This window comes from Castor canadensis, chromosome 10, assembly GCF_047511655.1.
Source record: "Castor canadensis chromosome 10, mCasCan1.hap1v2, whole genome shotgun sequence".
In the NCBI taxonomy this organism is placed as follows: domain Eukaryota; kingdom Metazoa; phylum Chordata; class Mammalia; order Rodentia; family Castoridae; genus Castor; species Castor canadensis.
Window position 1 is genome coordinate 13579568 of NC_133395.1, and position 23969 is coordinate 13603536.

General features: G+C 40.6%; 1 protein-coding gene across 11 annotated transcripts in view; it reads right to left on the minus strand.

The window, feature by feature from the left end:
• The window catches only part of Mbnl2 (muscleblind like splicing regulator 2), a 144232-nt gene that overhangs the window by 33601 nt on the left and 86662 nt on the right, over window positions 1-23969 (minus strand). For 5 of the 11 annotated variants that reach the window (XM_074043107.1, XM_020163629.2, XM_020163631.2 and 2 more), the window contains exons 3-6: window positions 17651-17815; window positions 9631-9831; window positions 6589-6852; window positions 246-299 (exon numbers count right to left, since the gene is read on the minus strand). In XM_074043107.1, the coding sequence (XP_073899208.1) occupies window positions 246-299; window positions 6589-6852; window positions 9631-9831; window positions 17651-17815 (684 nt within the window). The remainder of the gene's footprint in view (window positions 1-245; window positions 300-6588; window positions 6853-9630; window positions 9832-17650; window positions 17816-23969) is intronic. The other 6 variants (XM_020163633.2, XM_074043112.1, XM_074043109.1 and 3 more) reach the window with 2 other exon arrangements.

Consider the following 23969-nt stretch of genomic DNA (forward strand, 5'->3'; position numbering starts at 1 on the left):
CATTTTCTGAGCCGAGTAATGTAAATTTTGCTTCACTCTTTTGGAAAAGGTATTAAAATTTGTTAGGATTAATTTATTTCACAGATTACATATGAAAATGAGATGGCAAAACACCTTATTGAATTTTTTTTTCCATTTTTAAGTTACTAATAATGATTGGTGGCAACCAATATTTTACAAGTAATACAAATCTCACGGTTCTCTGAAAAGCTACATGCAAAGCGAAAGGTGAAAGGTCAAAGTACCAGGTCTACAGTTGCTTCGAGAGGTCGCTTCATTGCTTTGGCAGTCGACTGAGTCTTTTAATAACAGGCAGCGAGCACATGATGGCAGTGGGCCAATGGGATTCAAGCGAATTAACATACAGGTAAACAGCAAGCAGAGGTGCATCATGGGAACGGCATTGCATTGTGGATAGGTGAGAAGGAAAAAAATATTCTGAATGCAATATACAACGTACAAAACACCAGGCATGCACAACAACAAAAATGTTCTCTAAAGAAATGAATATTACACCTTAAATTAGTATTGAAGCAAAAAATGCATCTACTGTACCTTAGTTCAAAGCATATAAGAGAGTAAAATATAGACGTTTGAAATTCAGGAAAGTTAATTAAAACAGCAGCTTGCACACCATAAGCATTTTTTTTATAGTGCTTCAGAAAAAAAAATGCAACACTTTCAAGGGCCATCGGATTGAACTTCTGATAAGTTAGTTTTCAAACACAAAATAAGGAAGACATTGAGCACCAATCCAACTTGAAAATTTTCATAAAGATAATTTTTAATTCAGAGCTAGCCTAACAAAATGAAGTGACAAACTGAGACAAAAAAATTCAGGCAAAAAAATATTCAAACACAAGATTTATGTAGGCAAAATTGTTTGGGTTTGGATCTTTATTTTTTGTCTGAATCATGTCAGTAATTGTCTCAATTTTTTTCTTCACTCTGCTAGTACGGGTCTTCTCATGTGGACTGATGTTCCAAGCTCAAATACATTTTGAATTTAAGCAGTGAGTTTCCAAAATTTCTCACTTTTACTCAATTTTTCTGCTTCTCGTGACTAACTTATCATCCATTCTGCTTTCTACTATATTTGAAATGATAATTTATTTCAAACAACTTACCGGTTAAGCTAAGAAAATACCCTTTAAAAAGGTATTTAGTGTCCTTGGGTATTTAGATAATTTCTGCTTAGTAATTATATTTGTACTTTTAGCGAAGATTAGTGATTAAACCAACTAATGAGAAGTGAAACTCATGTAGAACAAGTATAATAAGTAAGTAGCTAAAAATAGCAAAGAACTGCTTAAAGATTAGAAGTAAATGATATCTTTAACTTATAACCATACTTCTGGGAAGATAGTTTCATTTTAAACAACTGAAGTAATAACAAATGTGGGTTAATTTAGACCGTAATGAAAAATGTTTCTCTTCCTGGTTAATTGCCTTTAAAAAAATGGAAAAATTCAATGATGGAATTCTATGAAAATAAAGAAATTCAAAGGAATAGCTACAATGCAAATAAGAGAAATGAAATATCCCTTTTTTATGTCAAGCACAATAGGTAAATCCTTAAGGTTTGTCTAATAATTAAGAATTTAAATTCTAAAGTTCTCAGCCATGGCATTTGAAAAAATTGGGAATAATTAGTTGGGGTAAATGGGAATAATTAATGACATTTTCCTTGGCAAATAAAGGGTTGTTGAGCATTAAATGATAATTTAGGAAAAGAAGTACAATGCAAGACAGTCAAAGAATCAGGGAGTGGCGAAGAGAGAGAATTAAAGTAGGAAGAACTGTAGATAGAGATGAGATTTATAATGGCCAATAGCAAAGAAAATATTCTGGAGGGGAGTTTTGATACAAGGCATCCAATAATATTAATTCAGTGTTGTGAAAGTAAAACCGTGAACATTAAAAACAAAAACAACCCAAGCAGCTCAACAATAAGAAAGCTTCTGGGTATTTTGTTCTTCCAATGTAGGCTCGATATCATGTAATTTCCATGATGCCATTTTGTTTAAAATCTTTCATCCCTTCATGGTTTCACATGGGTAAGTAATGTGGGGCTCATTTAGTTTTTTGAGCTTAAATGAATCTGCATTAACTAAAGAAGGCTACAGAGCCTAAGAGCTTTCTCTGAACGTTAACAGGATGGTTAAAGGCAAAATCATTTTGGTCAACTTTCCAGACTCAATTTTCACCTTCACTTTTCTCAGTCCTCTGGGTCTATAGAAAATTTATCTACTATTGCGTGGGTCTTTTCTGACATACTGTCTAGAAGAGTCTCCAGCAACTTGTATGTATGAACAAAATTTTGCTTTGACAAAGCATCATTGAATGAAGTTTCCAACTAGAGTAAGACATGCTAAGTCTCTCTTTTTAGGATAATCATATAGAAAGTTAATATTCTCTTTTTTCTTTTCTTAGTTTGTTGAAATCTAATTTCCATAGAATTTAGGATAATTTAGGAGTGAGAAGAAACTGAGAACTCTAAAGTGAGCAGGAAAGAGACAACATGTCTCTTCCACTGAATAGTGTGTTTTGTTTATTCGATGCAAATATCTTCTTTCAAGATAAACAGGCTTTGCAGGGGAGGGTATACATGTTAAGGTCTTAATATGCCCCCCAGTGTGAAGCATGTGTGGAGCACGGATTTTTGTATGGATGGATATCATGTGACAATAAGAGTTTTGGGTACACAGGCATTCTGGTTTACATAACACTGACTGCTAGCATATCTCTCTACACTGGAAGATCTTTAAGCTTATACTTGATCTTAAACACGAGGAGCCCAGTGCATGCTAGGAGACTGTTTAGGCTCCAGTGGAGAGAAAGATTCTTTTTAATTGAGCTCCTACTTTGGGCCAGACACCTAGCACCCATTCTTGCTGGTCTCACTGACACTCCTTGGCCCCCTGGGTACTCCCTTCAGCCTCCTGTATATGGCTGGAAGTGGGAGGAGGCTCTATCTGCAGCCAGGCTTTTCTTTTTTTTTCTAGGTCAAGGCACCACCCCACCACAGGTCAAAGTGAGCACACTAAGGACCCGTGCTAGTGTTACAGGCAAAGACAAACCCGAGGGATCAGGAAACCCAGACAAAAATAAGCAGAACTGCCACTTTAATGGAGATAAAAGCACATGGACAGGCAGGATGGAATTCAAAGTTTCTGGGCATGTTTCCTGAACAATTGATGCTTATCTAGCCCATGGCAGCCCGTCCTGTTTCCTTTCACAAACTAGTTCTCTCCTTGTGTCGCCTCATTTTGGTTTATGTGAACACAGACTGTGTGCATTAAGATCAAACACCCTTTGTGTTAAAACTACCAAAGAGAAGCTCTGTCTGGCTTATTCTCACATTTCAAAAATTCTGGTGAGAGTGATACTTATGTTTTAAGAGGTATTACAAAAGAATAAAGCTCAAAAGGAAATAAATGTCTCTTTTTTCAGGGTCAAAGATTTAAGTTCTGATTTTAGGGTCTGATTAATCAAAATAAGGGGGAAATCCCTGGACATTGATAAAAATGGCACTATCGAAATATTTTGGGTGCACATGTGGGAGCCAGGTGAATATTAATACCTTCTAACAGTAGTCATCACTCCCAGTTGTCCTTTTAAATAAGGAAATAAGGTAATAGTTTTTGCTGCAGTACACTGAGTAATCTTGCTGGCTTCAGATGAGTCTCCCACTTCCACTAAAAAAACATGACAGATTCAGTAATTTTCATGTCATTGTCAGGAAGATGCTGGCTTTTGTTCTGAAACTACATTCCTTTGGGTTGTCTCTAAAGATGCTGCAAGATTCTTTGACTTCTCAGAGCTCCAAATTTGGGCACGGTGTAACAATCCCAGAAACTATGGTAACTAAGTCTTGTGGCACCTACTGTGCAACCTTCATGCATCGTGACATGGAACCTTTTCCATGCGTGTACATGAAGTGGGAGGCCCGTGACGAGCTCAACTTCGGCTTCCCATTGTGAGGCTGAGGGATGACCTATTTGTGTAATGGACATTTGTGTTTGTAGTCCCAGCAGCCTGGGCCACCTCCCATTGACCTCTACCAGGTATTCTGTTCCTTTGATGACTGAAATCTGAATTGATTGGGGATGTTAGAGCTGATACTTTTAGGAAACAGTCAGCTAAAACCAGGGTGCAGATAAAACCAGAGCTCAGCACTAGGGTCACTATGATGTCCTAGTCTTTGTCTTAATAGGTATTTGAATTACAGGGACTAGTGTTTTCTTATATCTACAACCTCATCTCATATTACAGTGGTGAGACATTATGACTCAAGCTCATAGCTCCTTTATTACTCTGACTATAGGGACAGCCACCAAAATGTCAAAATGACACTAAATGATTTTGCCCCTAATTAGAGCTGGTATAGAGGATACTGTTTTCTCCCTTGTTAAGAAATGTTAAGAATGTGTTCCTATAGATGTCCAAAGCCATAGTCTGTGTCATGGAAAAAAGTTGACCTTAGAGAATAGAGCTGATGGGCCAAGAGAGACAAGAAGAGAAAGAAGAGTCAGCAGAGAGAGACGTACTGGCTTTTAAGTTACTGTACTGGACCTTTCCTGAGTCTTATTTGTCCTCTCTTCTTTGCAGGGCACTTCATCATCCTTTGTCATTGAAGTTACTTTAGTTGGGTTTTTGTTCCTTGCTACTACTGCCCTGGCTTGCTTTGGCGATACCCTGAGTACCTGGCTGTGATGTAGAATATGAATTCTATGGGAAAACATTTCCTCACTGTCAATTAGAACAAGTTGGAACTGGCCTGAAAAAAGGATTGAAAGAAGAAAAAAATCTTCCTTCTTCTAGGATGAGATCTTTGCTAAGTGGTAGAACAATGGATTCCACACCCTGAAAAAATGTATAAAGGACATGTTTGCTCCCTGGAGGAATTCCTTCTTCATCCACTCTGAAGTATCAATGGACTCACATCTTCCCATCCCTCTTTCTCACTCTGAATTGTAATGAGTTTTGGAAGTCTGTCTTTCATTAGAACTCAAAGAGAGATTCCCTATTTTTTATTAACCTTGTTGTGTGGACATGTATATCCCCACATGGATAGGAACTTATGCCTGAGGACTTACGAAAGAAAAGGACAAGAAACAAGAACACTTAAAGGACAAGATCTCTGAGAAAAAAGAAGAGATGGAGGAAGGACCCACTTCTTAAGATGCTTGGAGACAAGCTCAAATAGGGAAGATCTGTGTGACACATGACTGTGTCAGCACAGGTTTGGTGCCTTTCTGCAACCCTATTACTTACCATAGGTCGAAGCCTTCAGAAACTCTTGTGAGAAGAATGTAGAGTGACAGTGAGCATCTGGGTGTGACAGCTACCCTTCCACTTCCCTCAGTCATCAGTGTATGATGTGGTTGGTGGTTGCTAGCTAGAACGATTTGTTTTCAAATGATAGCTTTTATCTCTGAAGTCCTATCTATGTGTCCCCAGGATGGAGTGGCCACTGAGTCTTGGTGTCCCACTGGCCCACCATGGGTTTCCATCCAGTCACTAAGGAGGACTATTGCTCTCACCTTGACAAGTCCAAGCTTCTGGAGGGGGAAGGAACTTGCCTCATTTATTATTATCCTACTCACCATCCAAGCTTGGTGCTTGGCTGGTCTCTAAATGTTTTCAGTGAAGGGTAGATGGTGTCTACCATCTACTAAAGTAGACTTCTGATAAGCCAGATCACTCTTTTTAGAAACATCTGGAGCCTGGGGTGGTTGTTCTTGAACTTTAATGTATTTTGGAATCGCCTGGGAACTTTCAAAGCCATGACACTTGCTTGAGCCATGCCAGACAATGGAATGAGCGATTCTGGGGGAGGAGATCAATGTTAGATCCTTCCCAAGTCCGTCACTTAATCCCAAACATAGCCAAGGCATCCTACGCTCCTATGAAATACTGGGACTGTTTTCAAATTCAAGTTCTGATCTCAAAGGCCTCGCTAGGCTGTGGCCAAAGATTCAGGAGCTGCAACAAGGCTCCCAGGTGAGGACAATGGTGTAGCTGCTGGTCCCTGAGGGACAGTAAGGAGCTCAGGGAGGCAGGCCTCGGTTATGGGGTCTTTTTGTTTTTTCTTTATTTTAGCTCACTTCCATTCTCAGATTTCATGAATTTCTGTTCTGCAAAAAATTTCACGCTTGGGGAGGTGGTAGGTTAACAACACAGTCCTGTGACAATTGAAAGAAGAGGGAGGACTGGGGATAGGAAAAGCCAGTCCCCGATTTCTCACTTGTCGCTAGGCATCTCTTGAGGCCACAGCTCTCCTCCCCCGCTGCTCTGAAGCTTAGAGGCCCCAGCCCCTCTGCTCTGTTTGGGAGACCCCACTTCTTACAGGGTGGCCTCGAGGCAGGACTGGATGCTGTGGCTCCATGGCAGATGGCCTTGGGTTCCCTGCACCTTAGGGATTTATTATTGTGCCGAAGAAGGGAAGGAGGGGAAAACAACAAAACAAAACGAAAAGGGAGAACAACAACAGAACTGAGGCAGCGGAGCAGGGGAATAGCAGCCTTGCCTCCCAGCTGTCCCCAAGCGCGGCCGGGGGCCGGTGCGGGCGCACCCCGCACTTACCATGACAGTGGCCGCGGCCGCCGCTGCCTGGGCGGCCACCGCAGCTTGGTTGGCTTGGTGCTGCGCAGCTTTGATTTTGGCCTGCAAGTGTGCAGGAGGGTGAAAATATTTGCATTTCTCCCTCATGCAACGCCCCTTTATGTAATCCATACAAACGGTTACGGTGTTGTCGTTTGTGTCGATCATGGTGCTGTCTGCGGGGTGTGCAAAGCGGCAGTCGGTCTCTCCCCGGGCACAGTTTCCTCGTTGGAATTCCCTGCATACCTGCGACAAGGGAGAAGGCGCCATGCAGAGCCAGCCTGGTGCCCAGCCTCTGCTCCCCAGCCTGCCACCACTGCCACCTGCCCTTGACGAAGGGACCCAGGCCTTTCCTTTCTTGGTGGCTTTTGTGCCACTGAGGATAAAGCTTTCATTCTCCAGAACCCAAGAAACAAGAATCTCCAGCAAACTGATTTGAGTTTTGTTTCGCCCGGTTCTGCTAAGGTGAATGTTGAAATTGAGAAAATAATCTGAAATCTAGCCAAAATAACAATGAAAAAAAATCAACAAAGTCATCATTGTCCATGGTTATCATTCCATGTATCTTTTGAATTTACCATAGCTACCTGTCACCCATCATATAAACCATTATCTGTATTTTTATATAGTATCATATATATATATATATACACACATATGTCATACACACACACACACACACACACACACACACACACAAGTCTCCCACCTTTGCAATCACTCAAGGAGATGCTACAGGTTTCTTCGCTTGCCGGAATAATCTCAGTATAGACCAAGCTACCCCAGTGTACAATTCCAGTAAATTATAGAATGGCACATTTGCTCTTCCACCTGAGGAAGGGAAGCAGGGCCCAGGGAACAGGAACAGTCTAACCTCCAGGACCTCCTCCCTGCTCTACACAGAGCTACAACACCTCAGACACCAGATCTCTCATTGTAAGGTCAGTATAGTATTATTTTGATTCGTCCCCAAAAAAAGATAAAATAAAAAAAGGAGAGATACAGCAAGAGAAAAAGGAGGGAGTAGAAGTGTTGCTTTTATTTTTTAACTTGTTTAATCCTTAAATTTCCTGCAATCTATAGTAACTAAAATTCCTCATCCTCTAATAGAATAAGATTTTACTACATAAAGAAAGATTTCTTTAGAATTTGAAGAGTATTTATTTTTTTTGGTGGGGGGAGTAGTACTGGAATTTGAAGAACATTCTTAATTATGTTCCAAATATAAACAATGTGAAATAAGATAAATAACATAAATTAATTATGTAACTCCTTCCTGCTTCTAAATATCACTAGCAGGGAACGGCAGCCAGTGGAATTGCAAGTTATTTATTTCTTTTTAGGCTCCAGTTCTACAGCCACATGAGAAGCAGTGGCTCTCATCCTGGTCACCAGTGGTGTGACATGAGGGTCACTGACGAACTTCAAGTCTTGTGAAAGTCAAACACACTCGAGAAACTGACAAGTAGCCAGATGAGATTGAAAGGTGAAGATAAGGCACAGAGCTGTTTATTGTTTCCTTCTACTTTGGGTATTAGCTAACATTTCATCTGTAGTTCATAAAATGTACAAAGTACATATTTTCAGAACTCAGAGTAATCCTTTCTCTATAAATGACTACTGCCTGTGACAGTATCAAAGGGAGAGACTAGGCATTGATCCAGGGTTTCTGGGGTGCAGCTGAGTTTATTCCTGGTTTGAAATGGACTGGAAGCTGCTCTGCTAAAGTCCTTAGGAATCATTTGTACATGTGTCTTTCTCTACCAACCCTGGTGGGAAAAGACTATTTGTTCTCAACTCTTCTAATTTAATTTGTTTTCTGAATACAGTCATATCCTGAGCGCTAAAGATTCATTGGCCCCAGCAGGTGGAGCCCAAAACATTTCCAGGCCTATTAACTGTTCTACTCATTAACAGTCACAAGGAAAGGCTAGATCTTTTCAAAACAGTAGTGAGTAGTTTACATTCTCTTCACTTAGGGGTCCATATACTCCAGATTGAAGCGGAGTGAAGAAACATATATCTTTAAAATTATTTGCGTTTTGACATTCTGAATTCTACAACACTCACAAGAGGTTAAGCAGTAAACATTTTGCTGTCTTTACTGGGATAAAACTAAATGAATACACAATGGAAAAATATTCCCTGATGATCCAACGTTCTGAGTATATACAGATCACTAGAAGCATTAATCAGTACTGGAATTAAAGGAGGTCTTTGAAAAATCTTTCAGAATGTTTATGTGACCTTATAAAATGCTCTACTGGATGTCATAGGGACATTATAATAAGGTTAATAGGACAATTCTGTAGCTCTGACTGGAGGGAAATCTTACTCAACAAAGTACAGGAGAGTTGGCTTGACTCAAAGCTTAAAAGTTTATGTTTTATAAATATATGGATTTGTTTTCTGAATTTTATAGAACATTTGTATTTACATTAAAGAATTAATAGCGAAATTTACTCAGCCTCCAATTCCCTGTTTTCTAGCGAAATATTTAAGCCTGATATTCTAGAACATGCTAGAGAAGTCATATTTGTTCTGAAAGTACTGAAATATGATCATGCCAATTGGTTAGTATCTGCGGTTCCACTTACTCCCACCCTCGTCCCTGGGTGTGTCCCATTGCCCTGAATGCCCAGCTCTTAACCATTTCCAGAACTTTTGAAGAGCCAGTAAGGGCTAATGCTGGACACAGTGGGAGCCTGTCAGGACCTGGAGCCATCTCTATAGCTTGTCATGATTGATTCAAAATTGTATCGATAAGTAAACATTTTGCCCTTAAACATATTCCATGCAGCTGATTTTTGTTACTATTAAAGGTGTTATTTTCCACAGATTAATTTCCTTTATTCTTGGCGTTAATTTCAAATCATAGAATTGTGAGCACACGCGTTTTGGATGTGTGTGTAGGTGTGTGCACAGCATTTCGCAGAACCTAATGACCTCACAAGCATTCATTTATAGAGAAGTATACCTCTACCACAAATGCACCTCTTCAACATGCAAACATAATCCAAGTACCTCCAGTTTGTCAGTCCTGAGAAGTTTCTGAGTTGCAGTTGAACCCGGGACAGTGACAGGTGGACTTCCGGGAACAATAACGGGTGTGGTGGGTAGAATTTCCGTTGGAACTAACCCAACTCCGGGGGTTACTGGTGCTAAGTAGGGAGCAAAGCTAATAGCCGTGTTTGTCCCTATGGCAGGACCTACAGGAAACGTGGGCTGTTAAAGGAAAACAACACAAGAAAAGGATTTCTTTAGAATAAAACTTTAAACAATTACCCACAAGGGTCATTTGAGCAAAAAGGTATCCATTTCATATGATATTCTGTTAGCTGCAGAAGTCAACACCGAATTGTAAAAGTTCAGTAAACACCCCTTTTTGTTTTGCTTAATTAAAATGAAAACCATACAGATTCTTTCTTCCCCAAACTATACAAAAACATGGGCGATCACCATAGAAACCTAGTTACCGGGGACAAATTAAACTTTCATTCCTATAAAAGTGTTCTCAACCAAAGAAAATAATTTCCACTCTAATTACTCATCCTTCCAAACTATTGAACTTTGAACACCAAGGCTATGGGGTATAAACTGATCACCTTTGGTTTCTCTTACAGTTCTCTCAAAGGTGGGGAAGAAGGATAACTCTTGACTATACGTTCACGTTGACCAAATTTATACATTTCCCAAAAGTGGGGCTTACTTGGGGCTTAATTTAGTTCAGACTTAACCATCCTCCATTACTGGATGTATATTCTCCAAATTCATGCACAGTTTTCATATGTACCTACTATTTTCTGCTCTATTTCAACCACGTCTCAACCCAACCTTCCATTCCCAAGAGGTTGGAGAGCAGAGCTGAAATTTTCAACTGACCAATTTCTCATTTGGCCACCAAAAGTTGGTTTGGTTTCCTAGGTCACAAAGTCAACAGGTAGTGACAAAAGCATAGAGTAACTTATTAAATGTACTCTCAGGAGTAGCGGTGTGGCTCAAGTGGTAGAGTGCTTGCCTACTGAGGCCCTGAGTTCAATACCCACCCATCCACCCCCCCCCCACACACAAAATGGTAACTTATGTTTCTAATCCCAGCTACTCAGGAGGTGGAGGTAGGAAGATCATGGTTGAAGGCCAGCCTGGGCAAAAAAAGTTAACAAGCCAGATCCAGGTGCCAGTGGCTCACGCCTATAATCCTAGCTACTAGGGAGGCAGAGATCAGGAGGATCATGGTTTGAAGCCAGCCAGGGCAAATAGTTTGTGAGACCCTATGTTGAAAATACCAAATACAAAAAAAAGGGCTGGTGGAGTAGCTCAAGTGGGAGAACACTGACCAAGCACTTGTGAGGCCCTGAGTTCAAATCCCATAAAAAAAGTCAGGCATGGTACTTCACACCTGTAATCCCAGAGACCATCCTCAGGCAAAAGCATGAGGCACTATATGAAAAATAAGCTAAAGTTAAAAGGGCTGGGGGTGTGCCTCAAGGCCCAAGCTCTGTACTGCTAAAAAAAAAAATGCATCCTGTATCACTGCTCCTTGTTCAGGAGAAATAAGCTATTAAGAAGAAATAAGCTATTAGGTTGATGAGATGATTATCCTTAAAAGCCCCACTTATTAATATGTAAATAAATCTGCCTTTCAGAAAAGAAATCAAATACATAGAAGAGAACAACAAATCGTGCTTCACCTCTAAAGAATCTTTATTAAAAATTTTAGATGCTAAATATTTTCCTTAGAATAAATTTTACACTGATTTGGACCTGAATAGCTCTTGGTTGGTTGGTTTACTTTTAGTGATAAACAATTTTTAACCTTATTTATTTTCAGGATAAGTTTTCAAATATTTACCATCCTATGTCAATGCAACTTTCTAAGCAGAACTATGTTGTCACTGGTGTCATGCCACTTTTCTATTTATACATCATGAGTGACATTCTTTTGTCTATGACTGAAATGAGGTGTTTAACATATGGGAAAAACACTGATCCATGTTGTATAAACACACTTTTCTTTACAATAACAGAAAAAAAAATCTCTTCTAAATGGTCCATGTTAGAAATCAGCAAATGATTGAAAGCTTGTGCAGGGAGATCCTGGAGAGGTCGGAAAGTCTTTATTGAGGGCTGAAAGGTGATTCTAGTGATCTCAGACGGTCGTTGCTCAGTCCTTCCACAAGGAGCTCGTACATCTTTATGGCTCAGACACAAAATTTGCTTTGGGAGAGTTTGCAACATGAGGTCTCACCATGGGAAATGGATGACAGTTAGGATTTTTTTTCTCCCTTGACTTTCCACAAAATTTTATATGTATATGTTACTCATCAGAGTCATAATTATAGAAAGTTGTGATTTTTCAGTAGCTGCAGCTTTTATAATTTAGTACTACTGGAGAAAACCAAGTTACTTAATACCATAAGGACTATGCAATGCTAGGATTGTTTTAAAAATCTATTTAGAAACATCATAAATCACACACGAGGGATACAATGGACCAGCTCTATCAGAAATGCCTGGGAGGAAATTTTAAAGTAGAGATAAACTCTGACGTAATAGGTCTAGGCAGGAACCTTGAATTTCTCATTAAAAAAAAAAAATCACTCTTGGTGTGATGCATGACTGAATTTGGGAACCACTGTCATAAGTGAGGAGTGAAAACAGTTATTAAAAAACCCCTACTTATACTGAACAATTAGCTTAACTCAGAGGTGAATTATCAAGTAAACATGTACAGAAAAGAGCTCTTCCCTACATCTCCATGTCAATTTTTCATGGATGTGTAGATTCCCAACTGAGCGGGAACGGAAGGCCTGCAGGGCAGAGCCAGTTAGGAGACAAGACACTGAAGGACAGGGCCACTCAGTGTGGCTGAGGCCCAGTCAAAGCAAAGCACCCAGACTCCTGCCTTCCAGTCTGGGGCTATGTTCACGCTTGACATACCATAGATTTTGTTGGTAATTTCTTAGAATAAAAGAGGGAGAGGCGAAAAAAGAAAAACACCAGCTGCCCATGTGCCTTTGGAGTTTATATGAGGAGTACATGCTCTACAATTGGTCTGAACCTGCTACAGATAAGATGTAGGCTGCTCTGAACAGCTGCAGGGAACCCTGCTGGTTTGTAAAAGTAGCTCTCAGGTCCCAGAAATGTGTCTCCTGAGATAGAGTCTAAGCCAATAAGGTGTCCTGGTGTCTGAGTTCATGTTTCTGCCAGCACCCTAACTCCAGCTGCAGGATGAGCCTGCAGTTTCTGCACACTGCTACTGCAGAGGGGTCAGAGACAGCATCCATCTGGCCCCTGTCATCTCTCGGAACTAACCCACAGCTGAAGAGACCAGAGGACAAGAACTGCAGAAAGCATCTTGAAGAAAATCACTTCTGAAATGCTGGTCCTGCTAGTTCCTCCCTCTGTTCTCCACTGTGTGTTCCTGTGTTCCTCTCCCTAGTCTCCAACTTTCCCCTACTTTCCCAATACATTACACTAGTGGGCCTGGGGTCTCCAGAGCTGGATGGGGACCACAACACAGAAGACATCTGGGTCACAGTCAAGGCTGAATGTGTAGGCTTTGTTCCAGTGATACAGGGAAGCATTCAGAGGTTTTAAGGGATTAATGGAGTCTTACTATGTTTTTAAAAGATTTCTCTGATTGCTGTATGTTGGAAATACTGGAGTAAAGCAAGAGCAGAAACAGAGATTAGAAGGAAATGCTTACAACATCATATCAAGAAAAGTTGATGGTGGTTCAGACGAGGGTGCTGGGAGGTGGGAAGTAGAAGGCTTTGAAGGTAAATATGACAGAGCTTACTGATGAACCATATGTCAGAGAGTGTGTGAGACAGTCTGCCAGGTTTTGGTTGGAGACTGTGGTTTGAAATGAGAATGTAGTGGAATGAAGACTTGGTTTTAAACATGTCAAGTTCCTATAAGAAATTTAATGGTGAATCTAGTAGGAAGTTGGATTTATGTGCCTGGGGCTCAGAGTAGAGGTTTGGATCAGAAACATGCACTTGGGGGGTTCTCAGCTTGCAAATTTATAGCTTCAGGAATGGATTAGGCTATGAACAAGAGGGAAGAAATATTCAGTCTAGAAACTTCACAATGTAGTAGATCCGTGAACTGGAAACACAGAGAGAGAGTTCAGAGAGAGGCGTGTTCAACAAAGGAGAGACTAATGCCATGTGTTCAGTGTGGCCAGGAGGCTCAGCATAATTGTACTCATTCATCTGGGTTGTTATAATAAGATGCCATAAACTCAGTGGGTTTTAAATGACTGAAATGTATATATTGCAGTTCTGGAGGCTGGGGAGTCAAAGGTCAAGGCTCTGGCAGATTAAACCTGTAGTGAGTCCACTTCCTGGTTCATAGATGGCTGTTTCTGGCTGTATCCTCCTGAGGTGGAAGGACAACATCGTATATTTCCTTCTAAGGGCACTAATCCTACTCATAACTGCTCCACCCTCATGACCTCCCAAAGGCCGGCCTTATCTCCTCTGTCACCTTGGAGGGTAGGACTTCAGCATATGAATTTTGGGTAGACATCAACACCCAGACTTTAGCAATGGCAAAAGTGACCATTGGTTTGGTAATTGAGAGGATACTGGTGAGAGAGTTAAGTGGATAAGTTCAGGGATGGAAGGAGGAGTGGAGAAAATACACTTGGTGCTTTAGAAAAATGAAACTTAGAAGGAGACCCAGTAATGGAGTGGTTCTTGTTTCTCTATGTTCATCAATTTGTCTTAAACAATTTCCACATCTGTTCTTTGCTTGTGGCTGCTGTAAACAAATTATCAAAAACTTGATGGTTTAAAACAGCACTCTGTTATCTTTCCATAGTTGTAGAGACCTGAAGTCCACAATCACTTTCACCGGGCCAAACTAAAGTGTTGGCAGGACCTCATTTCCTTTGGAGGGTTTAGGGGAAAATCCATTTCTTGTCTCTTCCATCTCTGGTGGCCAGTGGTTTTCCTTAGCATGTGGTTATATCACTCCAATCTCTGCCTCTGTGGACACGTTGGCTTTCTCTCCTATCTGTGCCAACTCTTTCTCTGCCTCTCTCATTAGGACTCTTGTGATTGCATTTAGTACAGGAGGATCACACAGTCTCAAGAGTTTTGTTATGTTTCAGTACTGGAGTTTAAACTCAGGGTCTCCCGCTTGCTAGGCAGATGCTCTGCCACTCGAGCCACTCCCCAAGTCTTTTGCTTTCAGTTTGTTATTCAGATAGGGTCACCTACTAACTTTGTCAATTTTCCTGTCTCAATCTCCCAAATAGCTGAGACCACAGGTGTGTGCCACCATGTTTAGTTTGTTTTTTGAGATATGGTCTTACTAACTTTTGCCTAGGCTGGTCTTGAATAGAGATCTTTCTGTCTCTACCTCCTGAGTAGCTGTGATTATAGATGTGCACCACCAACCTAACGCAAGATTCTTAATCATATCTGCGAAGACCCTGTTTTCATATAAAGTGACATGTGTAGGACCCAGGCACCTCTGAGAGCCATTATTCAACCAACCGCACTGTACTAACTCATTTCTGAGGGGATCTGCTGGTAGAATTGATGCTTATTAGACATGCCATCTTTTAAATTTTACTACTTTTGGGGGTTTAAAAACCTCTATTGAAATATTTTAATGTAATATTCCTTTTTCAAAGAGAAAGGTCATTATCAACTTCTAATTAATATTTGAGGCAAATACATAAACATAACTTTCAACATCAGTTCAACTAACAGTTAACAGTAGAAATGGTATTTTCGTATTAACACTGCCATTAATTACCAGGGCCAATTCTTATGAATTCTAAATAAATAGAAAGTATATGATTCAAATAAGTGAGACATATAATTTAGACAACATACTATTACTGTGCTGACCTCGCTGGCTCAAAATTTATGGCCACAGACATTACTGAATAAGTATAAGTGTATTACTTTCGCATTTAAGTAATTTCATAAAAGAATTTACATGCGCACATCAAAGGAGAACTACAATTTATACATGTGCCTAGTTTTAAGCAGAACTATGTAAATGCCTAGTTTTGAGTAAATGTGTTCCAAACTATATCTGTGAAAAGTCCATACAAACCCACTAGGTCTCACTAATCCTGTAGGATGCACATATTTGAGACTGCCTTCCTCACCACTCAGCCTCTCCAGGACCTAAGTCTTACCTGGCCTTGGTCTATTCACAAAGGCTTTGTCTACCTCATTTTACAGTCCCTGGCTCCTGGCATTTATTTATTTATCATAAATAAATAAATAAAGTAGTCAGGTTCCTGACTACTTTGTGCAGAGAGCTGGAGACAAGCCTAATTGCTAAAAACCTGCTGGGTTTCTCTTCTCTACTCTTGCCCCTTGCCCCCCACCCCCCACCCTACCCCTGCCTCCTTCTCTATCCCATCTCACAGAGGACACAATAAGAAACTGGTTTTGGGATAAGTGTAAGACCAAAAATTGTATGTTCTCCCTCATATTCAGACATTAGATCAAGGGTAAACACAATAAGGGGATTGGTCTTTGATCACATGATAAAGCGAGAGCACACAAGGGAGGGGTGAGGATAGGTAAGACACCTAAAAAACTAGCTAGCATTTGTTGCCCTCAATGCAGAGAAACTAATGCAGATACCTTAAAGCAACTGAGGCCAATAGGACAGGGGGACCAGGAACTAGAGAAAAGGTTAGTTTGAGAAGAATTAATTTAGAAGGTAACACACATGCACAAGAAAGCAATGCGAGTCAACTCCCTGTATAGTTATTCTTATCTCAACTAGCAAAAATCCTTGGTCCTTCCTATTATTGCTTATACTCTCTCTTCAACAGAATTAGAGATAAGGGCAAAATAGTTTCTGCCTGGTAGCGAGGGGGTAGAGGGGACGGCGGTGGGGGGGATTAGGTAAGGGAGGGGGTGGGGGGAAGGGGAGAGAAATGACCCAAACATTGTATGCATGTATGAATGAATAAAAGAAAAAAAACACACAGTAATCCATAAATATGCACAATCTTAATGGGCTGGTGATGTAGCCATTAAAATAAATTTAAACAATTAAAAAAAAAAAAGAAACTGGAACCCACTGGTAGCTTTCCCTTTTAATTTAGCAGCTTTCTGTCACATAGACTTTTCCTACAGGGCAGGCTGGTTTTTCTGCAATAGTATTTTGTGCATGTACTTCTTAAAAAAAAGTTCACTCATTTTGGCTTTTCTTTTTTTAAATTAGCTTGTTTTGACAAATAATTCACACATGTAAGTGAAATACACTAAAGTGAAATGCACTCCTTCCCCTAAGGCCTCATCTTAAAGCAATGTGCAGTCCTTGAAGGAAGGACTTGCCAACACTGAAATCAGGAAAATCATTGCATCATACACATCCCTACACTTAAATCCTTGCATATTTAACGTGCTGTCCTTGTCAAAGTTGCCACACCCTTTGCAGGCCTGGGAGAGACAGGTGAGGAAGTGAGGAGGCAGTGACCACCTGGTGTGGTGCTATCTGTGACATCACTCTTGTCTTTCTTCTTCCAGGACTGCTGTCTGGCTCCAGCTCACATCTAGGTTCAAGGCCCTGCTTCACAATTCATTAGCTGTGTGACATAGGGGAAATGATTCATCTTCTCTGGTTTCTTACTTCCCTCATCCTTAAAACGATGCCATTGAACTAACTAAACTAGCTGCTACATTGCTGAGAATAATTTAGACATCACAACCTCAATAATGCCTAGCTGATCAGCCCACACTGTAGATGAAATTGTAGAGCCATTTCCATTCTCATGTGGTTCAGATGTGGAGTTTACTGATGAGAAAGGGTTGGAGTGAGGCAGATATTTACTGGAGGTTGTCTTTGGTCCCTGTTTCTACATACATCTTTCCATTTAAATTAAAAGAAAAAAAAAAAAAAACCAACCACCAACAGCTATTTTCTAGCATCTAAAGCTACAAGGTTATTTGCTCTAATTGTTAGTGACAAAGTAGGGGAAGGTCATGTTAGATCACAGGGGCATCACCCATAGAGCCAGCCCATGGCCCACCCATCTGTAGGGAGGAATACTCACCACTGGATGGAGTGGCGTTCCTGGGAACATAAACTGCATCTGCTGAGCAAGCATGGCGGCTGCTGTTTTTTGCTGGATCAAATTGTTCCTCCCATTAATTTCTAGTTGAGTTTTTAAGTGTGTTGGAGGGTGGAGATATTTGCAGTTCTCTCTTGAACAGCGGCCCTGCAAAATGGACATTTGAAGTTTAGGACTTATATTATAAAATATATACCAAATATATGCTGACTGTTGAGAGTAAAGAGAAAAGACCCCTCTCCTAGACAGGATGGAACACAATCAGAAGGACATATTTATCTTGGCCCACGAAAAGGAGTTTTTGCGCTTGCTATGAACGCTTTTGTAGAGTGAACGTAAAACTGTGACTGATTACATACATGATCCACATGTGTAGTAGAGATAGAAGAGTCTTAAGTGTGTGTTCCAGATTGGAGGAGACATTAATTCCACTGTTGAAATGGAGGCAATGGGAGTAGAGGAGCTGGTATTGCTGAATGACACCTGCCTAGGAGAGGATCCCAGGTATAGACTCAGATAAGCACCTGGGACCAAGTACTTTGCTCCACAGGAGCTTATCATCCCATACCCCTACCCCGTGATCAAAGTGATATAAGAAGGAGTATTTATGGCCACAATAACATTTAGATACTGAGGCTGGCAAAACAGAATAAAAAGGAGCTGACAGGTGTGCATGCAACCAGACTGGAGAGTAATTGCACATGGCAGTGTTTATAGCTAATCCCTAAGCTTCCAAAACTACCAATTGCGGAAATCATATCGATGTGTGAATTATGCAATTTGTGGAGAAAGAACAGCAAACTGTGTGAACCAGTTTGGGTATTATCATTCCCTGAAGAATTCATCCATTTGCAACCGGGAAAAGAGAATGTGGGCTTGTTTACCAGATATAAAAATAATTTTAAAAAGCAAGCTTGGTGGATCTGTGGGAATGATTTGTTTATAGTCACTCTAATTCTAAACAGCTGGAGCTTTTGCTGTGCTTCCCACTAATTTCAGCTGCACTTTTGGCAGCTCCGGCTTCTTCTCTGGAGTGCGAATCTTCCCTTACCACTATGGGGAGGGCAGCCATGGGTCCTCTGCTCAGCCCTGGTGGTCTGTACCATCAACCCATGCTGTCCTGAGGGTCCACTCTGAGTGGCATTAGCAGTTGCATCATCCTATTGGGGAGGACAATGAGGTGGGTGCCGAAGACACCAGGAGAACACAAATGTCTAAAAAGAGTTGAAGCGATGGGCACTGCCAGTGTATCTCCATAGCCTCAAGTTCATGCTTGGAGTGTTTCATTCGGCTTCCTGTATACAATGGGCATCTCAGGGCAAGTATTGGAGGTCACTTGTAAAGACACAGGTAAGATGAGCTCTCGTGTAAACTAACCTAAATTAAAAATCTAGGAATCTCTCTTTCTCTCACCATCTGCCCCTTTCTGCAAATCTGCTGGTTTTGTTTGGTTTTTTTGAAATCCCAACATTGCTTATAGCTTTGTGATTTATTTCCCAGGGTCTCCCCATCCTTGTCAACTTGCTTCAGGCATCTCTTTCTTCCCTCTTCCACAATTGCCTCAGTTTCCCAGTGTGTTAACACCAAATCTCCAAGACAGCAATCTGATCTGGCCAGCTCCTACAAGGCAGTGTGTGACCAGACATGGTGTCTGCTACTCGTATGTCAGATGCCCAAATACAATCTGTCACATGTGAGGGGAGATGGCCACAGTGTACAAAGCAGAGCTACTGCCCATCACCTGGGGCACAGAAGAATTAAACAGAAAGATGTTTCTTACAAAGAGGTTAAACCACCTCAGGTTTTGTCCTCTCTGGTAACCTCCGTTCAAATTCTCGGTAGCCACAACACTGCACTTGGTAGCTGACTCTAGGAAACTAAGTCAATACAAGGTGCTCTTGGGGGTCTGTGGACACAAATGTGCAGGGGGCTCTACTGGAGGGATCTGGGGAGACAAAATTCCAAAGAATGGGGATGGAATTTGGGACACACCCACATGTTCACCAGGATGGCAAAATTATGTTCCTGCATATAATCCCTAGTCTTTTAATGTAATTCTTTGTAGCTATTCATCCAAATTTCAGTTGGCTGAAAAGGATGGTTTCCTTATCGATGCTGTTATCCTTTCTGACAACTGGGACCCTTCTAGAACTATTTTTGGCTAATAGAAAATGATTTCCAGTATCAAATTTTTAATTTATTGATGGCACCTTCTTTTCATGAGAATTAATGTAACTTCCTAATGGCCTCCCTTACACATTTGACATAAAGAATAGTATCAATCTCGTATGTGCCAGGTAACTCATGTTATTCTCTCCTCACAACAGCAGTAATAATCCCTATTTTACAAAATGGCAAATGGGATCAGAAGAAAAAGGAAGTGTTCCAATGTCATATACCTGGAAAGTAGTAGAGCTAGACTTGAAATCCAGGTCTACCTGACTCAATATCGGCACCATACCAAGCTATTTATTATAAATAGTTTAAGTCCAGGGAAGATAAAAATCTAGTATTATTCCTTGCCAAATAATGGGATGCATAATAAAAACTTAACTATATTTAAAAAAATACATATATGTGGACTTGGGACTGGAAAACAATTATTTGTGTGGCCTACCCATTGCTCCGGGCTCTGGGCTAGAACATGGCTCCACTCTTTCCTGCACTTAGGACTTTGAGTGAATACTGAATTTTTTCTTCCTCTATACAATGAAAATAATTAATGTGAATTCCTCTAAGGGCTATTAGACAATTAAATGAGTTAACACATGAATAAGGTTCAGAGAAATGCTTAGCACATAGTCACTACTGAGTTAATATCGCTATTAGTATCAAAGAAAGAAAAAATATTTGTATATGATATTTGCTTCCAAGAAATGTGGGATCACTGATTTGGTAATATTTTGATTGACTCTCTGGTTCTTCCACAGAATGAACTTTCACATCAAAACATGATAAAGGCTACTTACTTATACTTATTCAAATGTTTTTTAGTTTGAAGTTAGTTTCCCTTCTACAGGTTATTTTTGCAAGTACTCATACTTAAAGAAATAACCTTGAATCCTTGCTCAATCTGGTATTGATATTTTGAAGAATGTTGGTGCATGGATGTCTGAGGCATACCAGTTAAGGACTGGGGGCTCTAGGAAGCAGAATTTTAGTAAGGGGTCCTACAGGATCCTAAAATCCTAAAGGAAAAGCTACTGTCAAAATATAGTGAGCTATTTGATACTGTAAACAATTTGTAGGGACATTTTTGCTAAGGCATAAGATTTCTCAGGACACACGTCATTGCATAAAAACTGTTGGTTATCGAAGCAAGTTGTCATAACTGAATGAGAGAGGGCAGTGTGCAGAAGTGTAAAACATCTTTCTATATCACTGTGAAACAAAACAAGAGTGTCAAAAAGAGTGTCTCCTGAGTTTAGTCCAAGAAATAAAGACAAAAGTGTCTTGGAAAAGTCTGCCTTGTGGCTGCTAGGATTTGTTTCCTGTTTGCTTGCTTTTAATGCTTCCTCTTTTTTGTTTCTTGGTGAAGACTGTTTCCCAAGAGATAAAGGAAATAAGGGCCAGGCCCTGGGAATGCTGAGTGAGATGGAGGTGGGAGAGCACCATGTCAGGGCTTGTGAAGGGTACGGCAGGAACTTGACCCAGGGACCCAGGCTAAGACCAGTGAATCAATTCACATCAAAGACTAATTAGAGTCCTTTTCGCACAGCGAGTGGGATTGCCAGGTGTAGAAATGACAGATGGTTGTACACTTCCAGGTGAAGGTCTCATGCATTCATTCATTCATTTGTTCATTCATCTGGCAGGTATTCCTACCACATGGCAGGCCTTATGCTCATCTAGTTAAACAAAGATGACCAGAAAACAAGATATGGTGACTCCTTTCATGAAAAACACATGCTATTGAGAAAGACCATGTTAAACCAAGTAATGCCACAGATCAGTGTCTGATTGTAAATTATGATATATGGTCTAAAAGATAATGCTGAGAAACATCAGTGGGAGGGGCTCATAATGGAGATCTGTGGGTGGCAGGATGCATAGGTACTGGCAAGGAGATAGGGGATGACCTCTGTGTGTGTGTTTTATATGTGTATTATGGGCATTATACGTCTATGGTGTGTGTTTTGTGTGTAGTGTATGTGTTTGGTATGGGTTGTATTTGGTGTATGTGTTGTGTATGTTGTGTGTGTGTGCATATGTTGTGTATGTATGTGTAGTGTGTGTTGGGGAGGAATAAAAAATGAGAACAGTCAGAGGAGGAGAACATGCTAGGGAATGTCCCATCTGCGAACTTGCAAACAGCTTTTCAGGCTGGAGTCTGGAGGGGATGTGAGTGGGAGTTGGGGGAGGGTTAAGAGAGGAAGCAGGAAGTAGTGGGCAGAAGCCAGATAATAAAAACTTTGAGAGCCCAGTTAAGAGGTAAGAACTTCATTGCCTTTGAAAATTTCTAAGCAGGAGATTAAAAAGATCAGATTTGTGCATTATTGCACATTTAAATAGTGCACTCATTATTAGACTTACATTTCTAATTTTATTGTAGTTTGAATTGTGGAGAACACTTGATTACAAATGATAATGGAATTGTGAGAGTCACGTTGGATTTGTGTGGCTTAGTCTACCTCCAAAAACAGTCTCTACCCCAGTAATATTTAGATTAGGGACAATGGTTAGAATCAAGTTAGAATTTCAAGCTGAATTAAATTTATTAAAATAAGCAACCATGAAGGATTGTAAAACAAGAGTACCCACGTTGATTCTTAACAGGATGAAGAGAGATGCTAAGGAACTTTAATATGTACTTGGCAGAACAACAAATCAGAGCTATCAGAATTACACGGCCATTAAATTACATGGTGCAGGATGGGGAAAAAAATGCAGCTTTGGCAAAGAAAAGATTTCAGAATCAGGTCGGTGTGAGAAAGAAAACACGGAATAGGAAAATGAGATTTTCTAATTGCTTATTTTTAAACAAGTAATTCTGACAGTCTTTTTCTAGTATGATCCTAATTGAAAAAGTCAATTAGAATATGGAAAGAAAAAGGAAAACAGACTAATTAGAGGATTGTTACAGGCTCTCCCCTTCACAATAGGAGCCTTTGCCCAAAAGGAGAGCTGACAGACAACTCTATTCCATTGAGTTTCCACGGGGAAGGCAATAGGTGGTACTGGATCTATAATCCAAATAGTTAAGAGGCCCCTGATATTGGCACAATTCTACTTGGGAATTTTAATTGTGTCTTTGTGTGGGCCACATCACTGGACAGCCCTTTTGGGGGAGAAGGATTCCAGGTGAAGACCAGCTTATGGCCTGACCTGGACTCTGCTTCTCCCTTCTCTATGTTGGCCATTTACACTTTCAGTAGGTGATACGATGTTTTTAAGCAAGCTGGGGAGATGTCCTGCAACCATCAAGGATAGATGATATGTGATCCAAAAGCAGCCCAAGTGGCAGTCAGGGAAACATTGCATCATGGAGCCTGCTCTGGGCTCTAAGGCTGGCCAGGGAAAAGCTAGGGAGGAGCCTCTCAGATTCCTCCCAAGCCACACGCTTCCTGAGCCCAGGTGGGAAGGACAGATGCTCTAGCCTTGGGTTACGTTCCTCAAGCCTGTTCCCTCTGGGAGCTTTCCTGGAGAAGGAGTTTGAGCTCAGCTAGGTATTGTAGTGTGAAGAGTCTTACAACCAAACTACTGGGACTCAAAATCCAACTCTGCTCTTGTTGCTGTAGGACCCTGGCCAAGGGGAACACTGTGGCCTCCAGTTGCCCCATCTCTAAAATGAGAATAGTTCCTGCTGCCATAGGTTTTTGATAAAGACTTAGTTAATTCATATAGAGCATTTGAACAGCTCCTGGCTAAGCCTTATTATCATAATTATTATTGATGTCATCATCATTATTAGTCCATCACTCCCCTTTTGTACAAACTAGGTAGGAATACATACTTAAAATAAGCACCCTCATGCTTGTTTAGCTTTTCTATTATTATATTTCTATCTGGCCCATGTACCAAGCTCTCCAGCCCTTTGTGACTCTTGTTCTTATACCCTGTGCTAACCTTGGTCATTTACCTTTTCAAAGAGCCTCAGATCTGTTTCTCTCTAATATTTCCTCTGCTGAGACTTGCCAGGGCTCGTCAACATGGCATGAATAATCTAAAGTTTAAAGCAGCTAGGTATTACAGTTGGAAAGTCCTGGGATTATGGTTGTGGCTTCATCCCAAAATAGCTATGCAAACTTTTACAAGTAATGTATAGTATAATTTATAGACTGTGCCTCAATTTTTTCATCTG